At 35.2% G+C, this 18392-nt stretch overlaps 1 protein-coding gene across 1 annotated transcript; it reads left to right on the forward strand.

Moving 5' to 3' along the window:
- Positions 3380–17825, forward strand: LOC109234096 (WD repeat-containing protein 75). The gene is made up of 16 exons (XM_019399942.1): positions 3380–3630; positions 3708–3893; positions 4578–4757; positions 7287–7695; positions 7914–8032; positions 8104–8181; positions 8712–8852; positions 9375–9419; positions 10695–10861; positions 10991–11069; positions 11137–11219; positions 11832–11961; positions 12255–12387; positions 14932–15068; positions 15506–15698; positions 16951–17825. The coding sequence occupies exons 1-16, from the start codon at positions 3511–3513 to the stop codon at positions 17154–17156; spliced, it is 2406 nt and encodes an 801-aa protein (XP_019255487.1). The 5' UTR covers positions 3380–3510; the 3' UTR covers positions 17157–17825.

Here is an 18392-nt window from a genome sequence, read left to right on the forward strand (position 1 = left end):
AACTCTATAAATAATAAAGATTGTTCTCTTTTACAGGGGATTTGCACATATGCAGAAGTTAAACTAAATTGAGAGCAAAAGAGCTAGGCGAATTTTGCAAGCAATTTATGTGTGATTCAAGTGTGCAAATCTGAAGCTACATGAACCAAGAGTGAAGAACCAATTCCATTGTGTTTTTCTTTATTTCTAGTTCAATTGTAGTAGGTGTTTCACATTGTACCTTTTAGCTTTATCTAGAAGCAATTGTAATAGGTATTTGAGTATTCAAGTTAGAGTTAACTTGAAAGTGTCGCAACAGTTGAGGTTGTGTGCTACACTGGGATTAGAGTTTAATCCTTAGGTTTACAAGAGTTTGTAAATGCTGTTTTTGGCTCAGTGATTTTAGTGGAAGTTTGGGAAAATCCTACTGAGTAGTAGGTCGTGGTTTTTTCACCTTTTGAGCCAGGTGTTTTCCACGTAAAAATATCTGTGTTCTTTATTTTATGCACTCTTAATTCCGCAAACAGTTATAGTAAGTATATCTAGAAGAACCAGGTTCTTCTAGTGCGAAAATTAGGTACCACACAAATCATCCCCCTCTTGTGTGGTATTGACGTTTAGAACAGCATATCGTATTTAAGAGATTTTCTTAGAACTCGTATCAGCACACAAAGAAACTGGGAATAACATTACTTAAGTTCCTACAATCTTCTTATCCAAAAAAAAAGACTATAAATGTCCACGCGCCAAAAGAGTTTAAAAATATTAGGCTTAATATGTTTTACTCACCTTGTTAATATTTGATCCTTTTCAGTTTTAAAGTATGCGTTTTGCCTAATGTAGCGATAAAATTATGAAGTCCGATAAATAGGAGTTTGGATGCTTACGTGTTTTTCTTTAATTTGTAAAGGTAAAAGGTACATAAAGCTATAGTACTTTAACAATTCAAATTATAGAACCAAACATTTTAGTTAAGATGCAACCATGACTCCATTTGAAGGTTAGTGTAGGATGAGAAGTGATTGTAGAAAGATACTATGTACTATCTCCTATAAGAAACCATAAAATTACAAAATAGACTTAAAAGTGGTATTGTTAACTCAACACCCACAAAACTGATAGAGTAAAAAATAGCAACTTTAAGGGCAATGGTTTTGAAAACTTGAATGTGAGGACGGGAAAAAGATTTCTATTGCCCCTTATTATAAATAGAATATTAAGCCAAAAAATATTTACTTGCTTCTAAACATTATTAAATCAAGAGAAAAGAATATGTAACACACTTTAAAATTACATAATTAGTGTAATGTTTAATAAGGGTAGCTGTTTAAGGGAGAGTTAGATGTAAGATGATAATAATCATTAATAGTAGCTATTTAAGTGGGGCTCACATAATCATTCTAATAGAAATATGTACATAGGAATGTGTGGGAATGACAAATTTACGCGGGGTCCATTCATCACAATAGTCTTTAACCTTGCTAAGCGTGTAAATTACAAATTCAATAGGGCCTACTGTTGCAGCAAACTCACACGTGTTACTGAGACATTAAATGATATGGCAAGCTGTAAACCATAAAATAAAAAGTAAATTTGACATTAAAAATAAGATCAGGACATAAAAGTAATTAAGTGAAAAGTTTATATTTTTTTTTGGAAATGTATGTGAGGACTACAAAAGTCCTTTGATTCCCCCTTATTATATATAGTAATTTTGATAAGAACATTTAAAGATAAAAATGTCATTGCAATGGATACCTTCTAAAGAAATGATTCTTACTGCATAACAATCAATGCATTATTTAGAACATGTTTGGAAAGCCACCTTGGAAATGGATTTGGGTGTAATTACACAGTTTGACATGTTTGTTTGACCAATTAATTACTTGGTCAGCATGGAATTGGGTGTAATTGGAGGGGTGTAATTACACTCTCCAATTCTCAAGAGGAAGGTCAGAATTGGTGGTAATTACACTGTGTAATTACAAGGTTGCTTTTTAGTTTCTTTCATTTTTGTTTTTATTTTATTCATTTTCTTTATAACTTTTTACTTCTATTATTTTTATTTTTAATTTTATTTTTACTTTTTAATTTCTTTTGAATTTTTAAAATATATTTTTCTTTGTACATTATTTATCTTTACTTCTTGTGATTCTATGTAATTGTTTATATTTTATTTTTTGTTTATTTTATTATTCTATTTTTATAAACTACACCTCCTAATATTAAAAATAGTGAGTCATTAACAAACTTGGCATATAATTAGTGATGCAATTAAAGTGAAATTTCGTTATTAAATATGGTTATAAACTTATTATGTTTCCTAATCTTAAGTTGCATTATAACTTACTATTATTATGTTGGAATTTGACATATGTTAAAACGATTTTATTTTTTTTGAATTTTGAAAATGTGTTATATTCGTGGTTCCAATTTACTTGTTTTAGTAGTAGTGGCTCGCATTGCATGTTGTTCATTTTTTAGTTAGAATTGATAGATTAGTTTTGTCAAACATTTGAATAATGTTATGACATTATATTTATAAATATTAATTTATCTTATCAAACATGAATTCCATGATGTTCTTACAAAACGTATATTTTTAATTTTTGTAAGTATCTATACTAAATATTACTAATTTTAAATATATAAAATTATTTTTACAATATTAGTTATAAATAAATGATTGCTAATTAATGTATATTCACGAAAAATATACATCGTAAATACAAAATACAATATCATTTATACTTAAAACAATTATATTAGCTTTTAAGTTTTGATAATTACTTAATTTAAAATTTAATCTAACTGTGTAATTACACTTGTGCAACCAAACAATAAACTTGTAATTACACTATAATTACACTATGACAAACAAACATGTCGTTGTAATTACACAACTGTGTAATTACTAGATTGTGTAATTACTATCCTAGTAATTATACCAATTCCAATTACAGAATGACTTTCCAAACAGACTCTTATTTTTTTTTTATAATAGACTTCATATTGTTAATCTCGTATAAACAATCTATGCATTATAATCTCTTTATAACTAAAATACAAACCAAATGCCTTCCATAGAGAGTGGTATAAAAATAAGATAACAATTGTGATATAAAAAAATTCTAAAATTGCTAATTCTGAAATTAAAATTCTACCAAATGTGAGATAAAATAATCTCATATTTTATATCGAAATTGTAATACACTGTCCTTATAACACGAACATGGTTATGACTCATGAAGTATGTATTTGGCCTAAAATAAAATTCTTTTGAAGCCTGGGTGGAAATACGAAACTTTTCAGAATCTAAAGGGGAGGCAAGCACAACTAATGAAACTAGAAGTCTCTGAACGTAATTCATACAAAGACATATGAATGTGTGTAAAATTACCAACCTTTAAGGGCTTAGAACAGGTAGGGTTTAGGGTTTTGGAAAGAAGACCAAACTCGCAAAATAAAAACAAAAACGCAATCAATTCGCCTAAATCACTCTTCTTCTTTTAGCAAAGGAGAGCGGTCAAGATGATTACGGGTGGAAGAAACTTGGTTTCTTCACAACCTGCATTTTCAAACGATGCAAAGAAACTTCTCGTATGCACAGGAAACACCGTTTCTGTTTTCAGCACCTCCACTGGCTTACAGGTTCGTTCACTTTACTCGGCAGCAAAAAATGCGTTGTTTAAGGTATTGTAAGTCGTTAAATTATTTTTATTTTACAGATTGCTGAATTGGAAGGTCATAAGGCATTAGTAACTTCGGTGGTTGTAGTACCGTCTACTACTCCAGCAGGCAAAATATTGTGCTACTGTTGGACAGCGTCACATGATGGTACCATCAAATATTGGGACTTTTCAGTGCCGGAGCTGATGAGAAGTATTAATGCCCAGTTCCCCATTTACTCTATGGTAACAGCTTCTCACTTTAAGAGTACTATTTAAAGATTGATTAAGGAAGTGCTTTGCAGGTTTTGTGGCATAACCACTAGTGTTTTGCATCAAAAATTATGCTTAGCTGGTCACTTTGGCAGTTGTATGTTATATAGTTACGTGAAGCTTGAAATATGACTCTGCATCCGGCCAATTTCAGTGCTAAAGTTGAGAAGCTTCTGAAGAAGATGTTGATTTTACTATCCAATATGAAAATAAAAATAAAAAATGAACTTACAAGGAGAAAATGGATTGTTAGCGAAGCAAAGGATCTAGCATCAGGTAATTCAGGTGCCAGTGGTGTTCTAATTTGCTAAATAAATGCTGTGCCGATGCTTGAGAGTTTCTGGAATAATATTTAGGCAAACACACGAACTATTTAAATGGGACAAAGTTAGGAGTAGTTGGCTGTGAGTGTGTTTCCTGCTAGAGGAAATGGTAGGTTCCTAGAGACTAGGAATGTGTAATTTTTCAGTCAATCCTGGAAAAGCTCATGAAATGCATAATACACGATCAAAATGACAATCCTTCATGACAAGGCCTTTGCTGTTGCTTTATTTTGGTTGTTTACTACTGCTCAGGTCTAGTAATGTCTCTTTATTATACTCTGTTGTGCTAGTGTTCCCTATATCTATCTGATCATCCCTCTGTCATCTTTATCAGGTGATTCCAGGTTTATTATCCCAACCTGCAGAGAGTAGCGAAAAGCCTTCTGATCTTTTTGCATATGTATCTACCAGAGCCTTCAAAGAACAGCAAGGAGAGGGTAATGCTTTATGCTGGCAGATAAGGAAGTGTAACTTAACCAAGTCTACTTTGGTTGGTGGAGTGACTTTGGCGGAGGTATAAAAAGTGTCTGCCATGCTTTCTTTTATCCAGGAAGAAAAATTATATGTTCATTGTTGGAATTTGTGCACTAAGAATCTAAGATGGTTCCTTATAAAAAAAATTGTGCAATAGGATGGTTTTACTTCGAACTGTGCCAAATTGGATTGTCCCAAATAGAAAATCTGCTGTGAATATATTCTGGAATGTGTCAAATTAGAATATCCCAAATTGAAATCTGTTGTGAATATATTTCCTCAACTCGGTGAAGATTGTCTCGAATTCTGGTCAGTCATAAGGCTGTGTCCATTTTCCTCGAAGGGAAGTTTGAATGTGTTTCATAGCACAGAAAGGTTATGTCAGGCTCACTTTAATTCCTCTCAATACAACCTCTTTTTCCATTTAGTTTTTAAAAAGGATTTCTCATGTTTTGCCAACAAAGAGTAAATACTTACTTTTTCAGTCCTGCTGTTGTTATTTGTGCCAAGTCAAACTATGGCTCTTAATTTGGGATAGAGGAATTAAAGATTTCTCATTCGGCCCTCTGGTGCAAGTGTTTTGGCTCTTTTTCTCGCATGCAAGTTTATTTTAGCCGCAGGCGCTCAATATGATTTACTATGCAAAGGATAATAAGTTGCTGTAGACATTGTTCTTTGTCCTCATTTTGTTCTTTGTTTCTCTGATTGCTTTTATTAGTTTTGGGACAGAAAGAGTTGGGGTATCTGGATGGGTATATGTGATACGAGGTAAAATGGCTCCTCAGAATGCATAACGTGGTAGCAGCTGTTACTGATATAGATAGGTGATATCAGCTGTTACCGTAAACTATAGAATGTGTGTACATCATGGTATGCTAGTATAGGTTGTAGCTTAGATTTGGTATCCAGAGGTATTCTTGCAATAATTCTATTTTTAATGTACTCACGATTCTTATCCATTTCTATCATGTTGTCCCATCATCATTTGCTGTCTGCTAAATGATGTCCAAAAGTTGAGGAAGAGGAATCTTATGTACGACAGTACGAGTTCATGGTCTCTAAGGTGTCGTTTGGTAGGAGGTATTAGAAAAAATAATACAAGCATTAGCTCTATGCTTTACTAATACCTTGTTTGGTACAATTGTTTCAACCTGTGTATAACTAATACTTGTATTAGTTATGCATCATACTTGGTATTGTCCTATGTATAAGTAATGCATAGAAAACCATGGCATTAGTAATACCAAGGCTATTAAGGCATGCATTAGTATGGTTAAAGACAAAATTATCCTTAAAGTCCCTTAAAGCTAGAGAATATGGAAGGCATTTTTGTAAACAATTATTTTTCTTAGAAATTGTGCAATGCATTATAACTTTAATACACTACACCAATCAGTAGATAAGAAATAATATCTGCATAACTAATGCTTGCATTACTAACTCATGCATTACTAATCCATGTATTACTAATACACCTTATTCCGCACTATTCTTATACACTCTATCAAACGACCCCTAAAGCATAAAATTTACACCAGCATACCTCCCAAGGGAAAAAGAAAAAAAGAACTTAGTATTGGGTAGCTTCTTGTAGCTGCCATACTCAAATCTAGTTCATTAAAAGTATCAGACTTTCAGATATCTCAGAACCTTGTATATCATTGTAGTTTTAAAACTATCAAGTTTGTTAATAAAGAATTTAAATGCTAATTTTGCATTGCTTCTTGTTATCCATCTCATAGATTTATGTTATTAAGCTTAATTTAATTTGGCAGAGATATGATCATGTCTGACATTGACAATTCATAGATTTTCAAAATTGATGTTAATGATGTCTGAAAAACTATGAGTTATGACAATCACCTGTAGATTCTCATTCATTTCCCAAAAATTCCTGTTGTATTTCAATGCAATTCTTAGTCCGTTTTATCATCTTCCCTTGTCATCTGCCAAGGTGTTCTATGTGAAAATGCCCTAGGTTGTTCTGTCTAAAAGATTGCAGTGAGAGGCATGGTGCTATTTCGGAAAGCAAAGGTGTTCTATGTGAAAATGCCCTAGGTTGTTCTGTCTAAAAGATTGCAGTGAGAGGCATGGTGCTATTTCGGAAAGCATGCATTAAGTTTAGCTAACTCATAGGAATCTGGGAAAAGAAAAATTCTTTTTTAGTTAAAGCATTATGAAGTTACCTATTTCTATATTTATGTATCAGATACCATCCCGAGTAAAATGTTATCTAGCTTATAAAAAACATATCAGACAAGCTAATGCTAACAATTTTTGTAAGTGTCATGCGGCACAAAATAAGTGATTTCATGTCGAGCTCTTTCTAGCTAGTGTAGAAGTTGTCTTAAGTTATCTTTTGCTTCTAGAGAGTCCATACCATCAGTCACTGACAGTAAGCTTTCTTGTTTTACACTAGATTATCTTCTTCCTTGAAGGGTTGACGATCTTTCACATCATTGTTTTTTCCACAGTCAAATACTTACCCTTATCGTATTTTACAAAGTAAACCCTACAATGGCATTTTTGTATGTGATTGAGAATGATCAAAGTTTATAATTTCTCTCAGAGTCAAGAGGCACAATCTATAACACTTAGCTCCTCTGGAAGATACATGGGCTTATGTGACAAGCGCAAGCTTCGCATATGGGAAATACCAGCAAAAGATTCTGATCAAGCAGTGCTTCAGAAAATCAGGTTACATCATACGAAAACCTTGAGCACTCTAGCTTTTCATCCAACAGAGAGGATTGTTGCAGCTGGAGATGTAACAGGAAGGATCTTAATATGGAGGGGTGTTGGGGAGCAGAATTTACCATCTGGTAATAAACAGAGAAATGAAGGACTAGTGAAGGATGTGGAGGAAAGGCCTGGAGTTAGGGGAAACGATGATGCTGATTCTTGTACCACAAGGCATTGGCATTCTGCAGAAGTGAAAGTTCTCTTTTTTTCTTCTGATGGTGCCTATGTGTACTCAGGTATAAAGTAAATATGAGCAGCGTTGTTGGTTGTGTAAAGACGAGTTTAAAACCTTGTACTGGTGGGGATGTTCACGTGCAACTTATTGCATTGAAACATCATAGAAAGTAGGAACTTTTTAGGCACATATCTTTTATTTACTTGGAATTTAGACTACAACATGAATTATATCAATTCGATGTTTACTTAAATTTAGCAACTTTTTAACTTGATCCAGGTGGGAAGGAAGGAGTTCTTGTGGTTTGGCAGTTAGACACCGGGAAGCAGAAATTTCTCCCGCGAATAGGATCCCCCCTTTTGTATTTTACCATCTCATCTGATCCTTCTCTGTCCTCTGTAAGCATATTTGTCTATAAAGTGAAGGTAGTTGCAACTGGATTTTGTTCTTACTAAGTAAGTTTGTCCAGATATCTTGTGCAGATAACCGAATCCACCTTCTCAAAATGCCTTCGATGGAGGTATTGAGATCCATTCAAGGAATCAAGGTTTGTTCTTCTCCTCTCTCTGAGGCAAAACACTATTCGAAAAGATTAAGAGTGGAGAAAAAACTTCATGCCTGTCATCATTTCGCTAGGACATTGTTCTGTTTTTATAATACTTATCAAGGGGAAAAGATCCAGGTTCATTAATGCTGTTTATATATAAGACGAGCATCAGATAGTAAGAAAATTGGATTAGAAAGCTTCGGCATGTTGTTTCCAAGCACTAGAACAAACAGCCGTACCTATTACTTTCAGCTCACATTTTCCTTTTAGATTCGTACGTATTTTCTTTATATGGCCTTTCAGTAGATTGGTTATCATAACTATGAACCATATTTATATGAGCGATGCTAAAGATTCCTCCAGTCTAATTGTTACGGTGGTTGGAGGATCCTCTTTGCGCATGTACTATAATGTCTTTGCTTGGAGTGTTTGGTTAATCCATTCAAAACACTTATCTCCATCTTACCTGATATTTTGATATAATATATTAAAATTTGCCCTTTGGGAGTCCTTACAGCTTTAATTTGCAGCTTCGTAGCACACTCCTGGACTCGTTCGATGGCTCATCTGAAGGAATTGTTTTTAACTCTGCTACCGGACTAGTTGCCATACGTTCAGAAAATTACTGTGTCCAGTTTTATAGCTTGTTTGATGACCGTGAGGTTTCTGAGGTAAGTGGATTGAAAATAAGTGGCACAAGTTGATATTTTCTTTTCCATTTAGCACTAATCTTCCCCCATTAACCCCCACCATCACAAAAAAGAAGAAAAAGTTGGAAAAGGAAAAAGAACTTGGAACCTAATTTTGTTTTACCCTCTTTCAGTTGCGCACCTTCCTGTGGTTCTATCTTTTTGTTTCGGTCAGTTTACATGGTTGCGTCCCTGGAGTATTAGCCTTTCACTTTGATTCATAGAGAGGGGTTCACCTTTACTTGTGCTTAATTGTTTGTAGGTTTTCTGGACATCTGTTGTTCCCACCTATATGATTAGGAGCTATGCATTCTTATTTTACAGGCAAGCTTTAGATGATACCCAAATATTAGTGGGGGAGGAGGGAGGGGGATTAGGGAAGAGCAAACATTTAAACACGTAGATGTACTTTGGCAAGCAGTTCTCCTCTTGCAGTAATGCTTGAAGTATGTACTCTTTTTACTAGAGTTGGCTGTTGATTTTGCCTAATCTGTCCATTTATAGGTTCAAGTTTGTGAAAGAAGCCACCAACCAGCTGATGAAGTCACGGTATAGAATTTTCTTCTTGGTTGATCTTCATATTTTATTTGTGAAATCCTGAACAGCTATATCCCGGTATTTACAACAACGACCCAGTATAGTCGCACAAGTGGGGTCAGGGGAGGGTAGTAAGTACGTAGACCTTACCTCTACCCCGATGGGGTAGAGAGGCTGTTTCCGATAGACAATATCCCGGTATTTGGATCAGTATTATAATTTTCGATATGCTTGTGTGTGTGTGTGTGAATGAATGAATAAAAGTTCGTCTCTGTGTGCTCGACTAGTCCACTTCAACTACATAAATTCGTACACCTAGAATTGAAAAAAAAAACATTCCCTACATCCTAGAATTAAATAACCTAAGAAATTGATTCAGCTTGTCTATTGCCTCGTATCATGTGCTTCTGCACCAAGTTTCATGCCAAAAATTGGAAATGGAACCTAATATGACATTAATGAATTTACATGATACTCATGAATGTAGGTGCACGTGTGGTCCTACGAGATGTTTGAAAACTGAGATGTGATAAGAAATAAAGCGTCTTTCAGTCTGTGTAAGAGCCAATGCATCACCTTAGTTTCCCAGATTTCGAGCGCAAGTTTGGGGCAGAAAGTATTTTTTTTTATCCAGGAAGTGTATTTCATTAAATAGTACCAAGAAGGTACTGCAACATGTCAAGAAGGCTAGTTACAGTGTCACAACTACCTCTCTAAATTCATATACTACAAAATTTCAACAAAATCCATATGATCTAAGCTACCCTTGAGCCAAAAATAAAGATTTTGTAAGCATCTATTCTTTACAAAAAAATATGCTGTTTTCCCCCTTCAAAACATCTTTTATTTCTCTCTAACCTCAGGTAGTCCACAAAAATGCATAATGGAAAACTCTTTCCCAGATCTTCTTCTTCCTTCTTTCCACTTTCCGTCCCTTCCAGCATTGTCGTAAAGACTTCACACTATGGGGCATAAACTAAACTCAATAAGGCTAGAAGTTCAAGAGCTCAGACCAGAATGTGGATTTTCCCTTTTGTGTATCGGCTATTGGCTGTTGTACTTTGCCTTTTGCTTCGCATCACTAAACATCTTAACTATTACGCTCCTATCTTGAGTTCCATAGTCTTCATACTATACATGACAACATAGACTCCTGGGACAAATTGCCTAGATGGTTAGAAGCCCTTCTATGTAGAACAGTAGTTTTTTTTTTGAAATTAATATCATAATATGACAAGCTGTTTAAAAGTTTTGAGCCTTGAAAAGTTTTTTTTCCATTTGTTGCAGGTGGTAGTGAATTTGGTGGCCCTTTCTCCAGAGGGTTCTATCATGATTACTGTAGAAACCAGGCTCGCTGAAGAAGGAATAGGAGGTCTTGTATGTCTGAAGTTCTGGTCATGCAGCTCTTCAAATAAAGACTTCAGCTTATCCACTGTTGTCTATGAGCCCCACAGGTTCTCTCTTGTCTAATTCTTGGAGCTCCTTGTGCTCTAATAAACTGGGCAGTACTTTTCTCCTGTAAAATCTACCTATAGTCCAGGTTCCTTTCATGAATTGACTTTCAAGCTCTGCTGTGTTTCCAGAGATTCTGGTATTTCATCCATCGCTTTCCACCCTTCGCGTAACATAGCTGTTAGTACTTCATGGGGTGCTGATTTCAAGGTAAGCAGATGGGTTCAAGTGACTTGCTAAATTAACCATTCTTAAATAACACTTTGTTATTTGGTAGGTTTGGGTAGGCAGTCAGGAGATGCAACAAAAAGAGCGGATGCAAAATGCTGGATGGACATGCCATTCTGTTGGTTCTTACAAGTATGTTTGCCTTAAAGTTTACATTATAGAGAAGTTGAATTGTTGGTTTTATTCTATTATGTTTACTGTAGAATGTCTAAAGTAAAATGACTACAACGAGATAAAAACTGACCACCATGTAGAAAAATCCCAACTGTTTAAGAAATGAGATTCAAGATGAAAATATCTCTTTCTTTGCGGTTCATTCATTCATTTGTACATGAGAGATGGTTACTTAGCACCCTAGCGATCAACTTTCATTGGCATTTAGTATACCCCCCCCCCCCCCCCCCCTCTTTTTTTTTCCCAGTTTATGCGAACTTTCGGAGTACGAGGGTCAAACTGATTAATTTTTTGTGTGAATTCGGAAATAGAGTTTTCAATTTTTTGAAATAATTTACATATTTAGAAACCACATACAAAACAATTCAAAAATATTTAAAAAGTATTTGCAAAAAATGTGGTCAATTTCTTTTTTGTTCGACTCTCCAAATAGTAATAGGTTCACATAAATTGAAAATGAGGGAGTATGATTTATGGCTGCTTGTTTGTACTCTGCCGATGTTAATGACTACAACATAATGAATCGATAAAACCTCTATTTTCTTGTTTGACATGATTTTCTCCCCTTAGAAAAAAGCCAATGACAGCTGCTGCCTTTTCTGGAGATGGTTCTGTGCTGGCTGTAGCTGCAGAACGAGTTATTACATTGTGGGATCCAGAGAAGAATATTCTTGTGGCGACAGTTGGGGAGAGTCTTGAGGTAAGTTGTTGACATGCCAGTATCAATTTTACTCTTCTGACCTATCAGAAAATATCAATTTGACACTTCTGAGTTCAAGATTTAAATTATTTGCTTTGGTGAAAAAAGAGCTTTTTACCTAGTATTTGAATCCTTTTTACCTCAAGTTCTTTATGACTCAATTCTGAGTCACTGCCCAGAAAGTTCCATTGCAGATTTGATGCTCTTCTTGTGGTACTTTGTACACCTCTATTATTCGTTCCATAATATTGATCTGTACATATTTTCTCATTTAAACTATTTTCTTTGTGCAGCCGATCTCTTCCTTAGCATTTATTGGGAAGTCAGAGTATATTGTAACCACATCACAAGGTTCTAATGCACAAGTATCAGTTTGGAGCATGTCAAAGCTGTCTGTAGTATGGTCTTACAAGCTTAAAATAGAAGGTTTGTACTTGTTTCTCATGCTTTGGCAGTTTATGATAATTTGTAATCCCTTTTTTTAGAAGGTAATGTTTCTAGTATATTCATAACGTCATCAGCAGAGTATATGCTGGAAACAAAAATAGGAGTGTTACATCAAAAGAAACAAAAATACAATCCTTGTTCTTCTTACAATGAGCTTAAAACATCTAGAATTGAAGCATCATAATACACCAAAAACAAAAAAGCAGAATACACTTCATCTTGATTTTCTGGAGAGGGTTACTTATATCTTCAAAACATTTCGAGTTCCTTTCCTTCCAAACTGTCCACCAAATAGTTGTTGGGACAATTTTCCATCTGCATTAGTCTGTGGTAAAGCTTGCCCCTGAGTTCCAGCTTAGTAAGAGTTCTAGGGTTCTCCCTGGCACTAACCATCTAGTACCTCTGAGGTTGATGAACAAATCCCATAGCTGGTTGGTCACTTTACAATGTAGAAACAGATGGCTAATTGTCTCAGCATCCTGTCCACAAAAATAACACGCAGATACAATTGGTATACCCCTCTTCCTTAGGTTCTCCTGAGCAAGGACAGCTTCCCTAACCACCAACTAAGAAAAGCACGCCATTTGTAAGGCACCCTTACTTTGTAGTTTTGCTCCCAAGGCCATAAACTGAGTTGAGGACCCTCCTGGTTCAAATCTTTATATACTGAGCTGACTGAGTTAATACCACTACTATGTTTCTACCATCTGAGTGTATCTTCACCTTCCTGTAGTCCTTTGCCTTGTTCCAAATGTTATAAAACTCAATTATTCTGGGCACCTCCCAGTCTTGTAGGGGTCCCATGAAAGTCAGGTTCCAACCTTGTGTAGACCAAAGTTCATTCAAAGTAACCCCCTGTTATTGGTTCAAATTATAGATGTCAGGATATAGTTGTTTTAAGCTTCCGGCACCCTACCAGTTGTCCTCCCACAATTGTGTTTTCCTTCCATCTTTCACATTAAGACTCAACTATTCAGGCTTGGCCACAAATTCCTTTTGGATCTCCAGAGACAGACTCCATAAGTAGTGTTAACCCCTCTAGTCATCCAAAAATTTACCTTTCCATATTTTACCCTAGTCACATTGCCCATAGTGCTTGCTACTCCTTTGGAAACCTCCACAACCACTTCATCAAGAGGCTTTTTTTTTAATTAGTAAGAGGCTTTTGTTATGCTTTCTTAGATTCCTGACTTCCGACCCCCCTTTTTGCTGCTAATAGTAAGGGTCTTCCATTTAACTAAATGGATCGCTTTCTTCTCTTTCTTTCCTTGCCTTCTAGCCTCTTTTGTACACTTGCTGGTAAGGGAAATAAAGACATCACGTAGGTAGGAAAAACTGAGTTAATAATATCAATCTACCTCCCAGAGATACATAATTTGCATTCCATCTTGCAAGCTTATTTTACCACCTCTTTAAAACTTCATTCCAAATATCTTGAGGCTTATCATTTACTTCTAAGGTTCTACTTCTAGTTCATGAGAAAAATAGACTTAATTAAGGATGGAGACAATGGCTTCAGACAGTGTTATAAAAAGCCACCGCTTCGTCACTTAAAGCGCTGAAACAATGCGAAGTGGATTATCGGTTCAGAAGTGGAGCCATGCTCTTCCTAGAAGTGTGCACTTAAATAATTACACACAAAATGATCCTAAGGAAAAGAGGTCAGTTCTTCGAATCTCAACTTGAGGAATTGGATTAATATTGGCACTATTGTATGTGAATACTGAAATTAGTTATGTTAGGTGATCATGTATGTTTATATTTTTAAATGTTGTGAAGTGTGCACTTCAGATTTTTGCTTTTAAAAACACTCGCATCAAAATGTAATCGTCAATCATATTTCCACATTTTTGAAGTTTTGTTAATTTTTACTTCCAAATATACTAGGTTGGCTCTTGAATTTGAATCTTATGCACATGGAATCTAATAACCTTCCTAAAAGTTAACTGAAGCCAAGGGCTGCTGGACGTACTGATTAGTTAGTTCTATAGTCTAGCCCATATTAGATTATGAATTGTCATATTCTTTATATATGGTGGAGGGGTCAAAGTCCCAAACTTTGATGACTAATATCTAGGTCAAGGGGTCATATTCATCTGGGGGAGATTTTGTTTGCTGTAGGCTCTCCTCATATCTCACTGCACTTCTATGATAAATATTAGAGTTGCATGGTTTGGACTACATCTAGTGCGCTATTTCTTTTTTAATGCCAAACTCAGACTTTTGGGGAAATTTTAAGCTATTTCTTGCTAATGAAATCAGTACCAAAATTTAATTTGCTGCTTTGGAATAAGAAATCGGGAAATGACCAAAAGAGACTCAGAAAATAAGCTAAGGTTTCCAAACTTTGCGCCTATTGTGTACTCAAAACTAAAAGGTCTGAAGAAGTCTAGCAATTAATGATAAACTTGTTGGCAGGGAGTTCTGTTTGCACAATCCTTTATATTGTTATGTAATGTGTCAGACATTACCGTAATTCATTTGTCAATGTCTCATCCAACTAGTACTTACTGATTGCTGCAGCTGTAACTTGTGCGATCGATGATTCTTTATTTGCCATCCTGGCCCTTGGTCCAAAGTCATTTGGATCTACAGATGGGGTGATCCTATTATTCAATGTTGGAGATCTTGTTCCCGCAGCAATCTGGCTTGTAAGAAAGGTAATGATTCCTCTCCTCAATTTTGAGTTTGTTTTTCTGTTTTTCGAAGTTTTCAGTTGGGAACTTGATGTTAGTGGTGGTGAATCTTTATCTTGTGAAGGCTGTTGAGAAAATAATTACCTTCTCCCTGTCTTTGTTTTTATCTGTCTTCATTCTCTCGTGTTTCCTGCGCCTAGTGTACAGATGTTTTCTGTTGCGTTCTGTTGAATTTTTGCGTCTCTTCTATTTTGCTGTCACCTTCACTCTTCAGAAGACGCCATTTGCAGTTGTGTTGTGTGTATTTTTCTGACACTGTTTCTTGCCTTTCTAATTTAGTTCAGACATTGGGCGACATAATGCATCTTCTAGTCTTTCTTCTAAGGTGGAAATTCCATCTATAAATGGGTTCAGAACTGGATGTCTTTACTTTGTTTGCGTCTCATTCTTTCTCTTTATAGGCAAAAGGTGCTTCACTTGCTTTTATTCGCGGAAGTCCTAATTCGGAGGGTGGTGTTACTGATGGCAAATCAGTGCAGTTGCTGTTAGCTTACCTAAACAGTGATCATGAATATGCTCTTTTTGATCCACTCAACAGTCACACCCACATACATAAGATTAGCCGAGGAAGTCTCACTGATCTTGAGGAAACAGGTGTGTACCATTTTGTCTGCCTAAGTTCATGTCTAATATGTCAAAAGCTTTTATGCATCTCAGTTTCTGGCCTTTATTACTCTGGTGATATAGAGGTGCCTTTTGTGGGTTTATTTTATGTGTGGCAAGGTGCTTCATACCAAAGTATATGAAAATAAACCCTGTTCTTAGAAACTTTAATGGGCACCACAAGCCTTAAAATGATAGTGCCCTGAGGCAAAGATGTATGATTACTGCATGATGTCTTGTGATTAGTGCTGGCAAAATGAGCCCATATTTTGTCAACCCGCCCAATCCGCCCATATTTTAATGGGTTGGATGACTGATATTTAAGTTGGGTAAAATTTGGGCTTCAACCCATATTCAACCCGTAAAAATATGGGTATTCATGGCTAAAATATGGGTTAGCCTAATGGGTTGTCTTCCAGCTTTTGCTCACTAAGATACCTGATACTATTATTTTTGAACTCCTCTTCCTTCGTATGTTTCTTCTTAGTATAGTTGATAGTTGACTATGTGAGTATTTTTTTTCTACTAAGCATTGTTAGTATTGTTTAGTATTCTTTAGAAGTTTTTGCAGAAAATATCTTGTTCTTTCTGGTGGGATTTAACTGGGCTGTTGTTGATCTTGTTCTTTCTGGCTGCATACTTAGATACCAAAAATAGTTTACAAACCAGAAGCAAATTTGTATAGTTTTCCCATTTGTTTTTCAAGAGTACATGTTAAGAAAGAGAATTTTTTTTTTCTCCCTTGTACTACATGACTTTAAATACAAGGTACTCAAGATTATATTTAAGAATTCAGATTTTTGCTCTTTTTCCTTATATTATTATTAGTAATATTATTATTATTATTTGTTCAATTTGTTTAGTTTTATATTGGATTGAAGACAATATATGAACAAAGTGGGAAATTCACAAAGTCATATTATTAGTGATATTGCTTGAAGTGCATTAAGCACGAGTAACTTAAATTGACAATATGATAGTCAAATTTGAATAAATTTTGACAATATGATAGTCAAATTTGAATAAATTTAATAATGAAGAGTATATATTGTTTCAGTTAAGCTTATATCTAAATAATCTGAAAATTAAAAAATTGCACTTGAAAATATATGGGTTAACACCTCCTCAAAAAAAAAATTCCTTCTCAAGAAAATATGGGTCAACTCATATTCAACCGCCCATTTGACTCGCATGAAATATGAGTGTCATGACTGACGAAACTATACGCTCATCCTATCTGCAGGAAAGTTTGGTTATGCATCTATCTACGGGGACCTACCAGAATTTAGCTTAGAGAAAAAACAAGCTCCACTAATCACATCAGTGCCATCAGAAAGGCATTGGGAGACTCTATTTAGTGGACCATCTCACAATCTTCCTCCTCTTACTAAATTGTGTTCGCTATTTCTCGAATCATTATTGGAGAAGAGGAGTAGTGCAGTTGAATGATCGCCTGTAGTCCAGTAGGCAGAATCGCTGGTGTAACCGAGGCCGTTGTCATCATTGGGATTTAACCCATTGTAGCTGAGAGAGCTGCCATTCCTGCACATATCTTACTAGATGGCAGCTCCAGGGTGTGAATGGTGGAGTCCACTTATAACCAGGTCCAAGAAGCGAATCAGCCGTTCCATAGAGCTGTCTGAGTTAAAGAAAAAATGCCCAGATTGAGTGGGGTAGCATGAGTTTAGTCTGGATACTTTAATTCTTTTTACCAGGTAACTTAATGGCCCTGCAAGGATAGCAGGAATGCCAATACTGAATAGATGTACGAATTATCTCTTGAGCAAATGCTTCTTCGGTTAGTCATGTTGTGCCTAGTAGTATCTTCTGGGAGAGGATTCTGTGTAACATTCATGGAGCGCACTAGACTCCCTGTTGAATAGAGTTGAACTGTTGAGCTTTTGGTTTATGAACATTTCAACTGCCGACTTATGAGTGTAACTGGCTTATAAGTCAGTTCTCGGGCGAAGAGATAGAATGAGATGAGCTGTCTTGTTTTTTCTTTCCATTGATTGTCGATTCCTTGTGGAGTCGAGTTGCACTTCTGGTACATTTGGCATGGAATTCTCTGTCTTATTGTATGAAGATTATTATTTTCTTTTTATCGTGTTTCGGTTGTGATTGGTGTTCAAAAATAGGTGCATGAATCGTGATAATAACATGATAAAAATTATAGGGTAGAAAAATATTATTATCTTTGATGATAAGTATAAAAATAGGGTTCTAGTGATAGCGTATATAATATTGGAACGCTCATTTTGAGCGGTAAAAATTGAAAACATCCAAGTGTTTGTTGAAAGAAGTATTTTATCTGTAAGAGCAGGAATAATTGTAAAGGAAACTCTTGCATAAATGAAATTAAGTTTTTCCTTTTGTTAGAAAAAAAAAATTGAAAAATATTTCCTGCTACATGGAAAATAGCGAGATGACGCTATAAATTTGTGTCATGCCCAGTGTTGATTCCTTGGTCTTTCAGTGCGTGATAAATTGAAAACAACAACATTCAACTAACATGTCAACTAATAACTTGTGTGAGTTAGTGATTCTGCGATGGTATCAAAGTATACAATTAGTGCACCTTTCAACACTTCAAGTATACAATTAGTGCACCTCTCAACACTTCAAAAATTGAATCCGTTAAAGATTTTTAACGAAACATAATTAAAGATTGTTATATATAGTAAG

The sequence above is a fragment of the Nicotiana attenuata genome, chromosome 11, assembly GCF_001879085.1.
Source record: "Nicotiana attenuata strain UT chromosome 11, NIATTr2, whole genome shotgun sequence".
Taxonomy (NCBI): Eukaryota; Viridiplantae; Streptophyta; class Magnoliopsida; order Solanales; family Solanaceae; genus Nicotiana; species Nicotiana attenuata.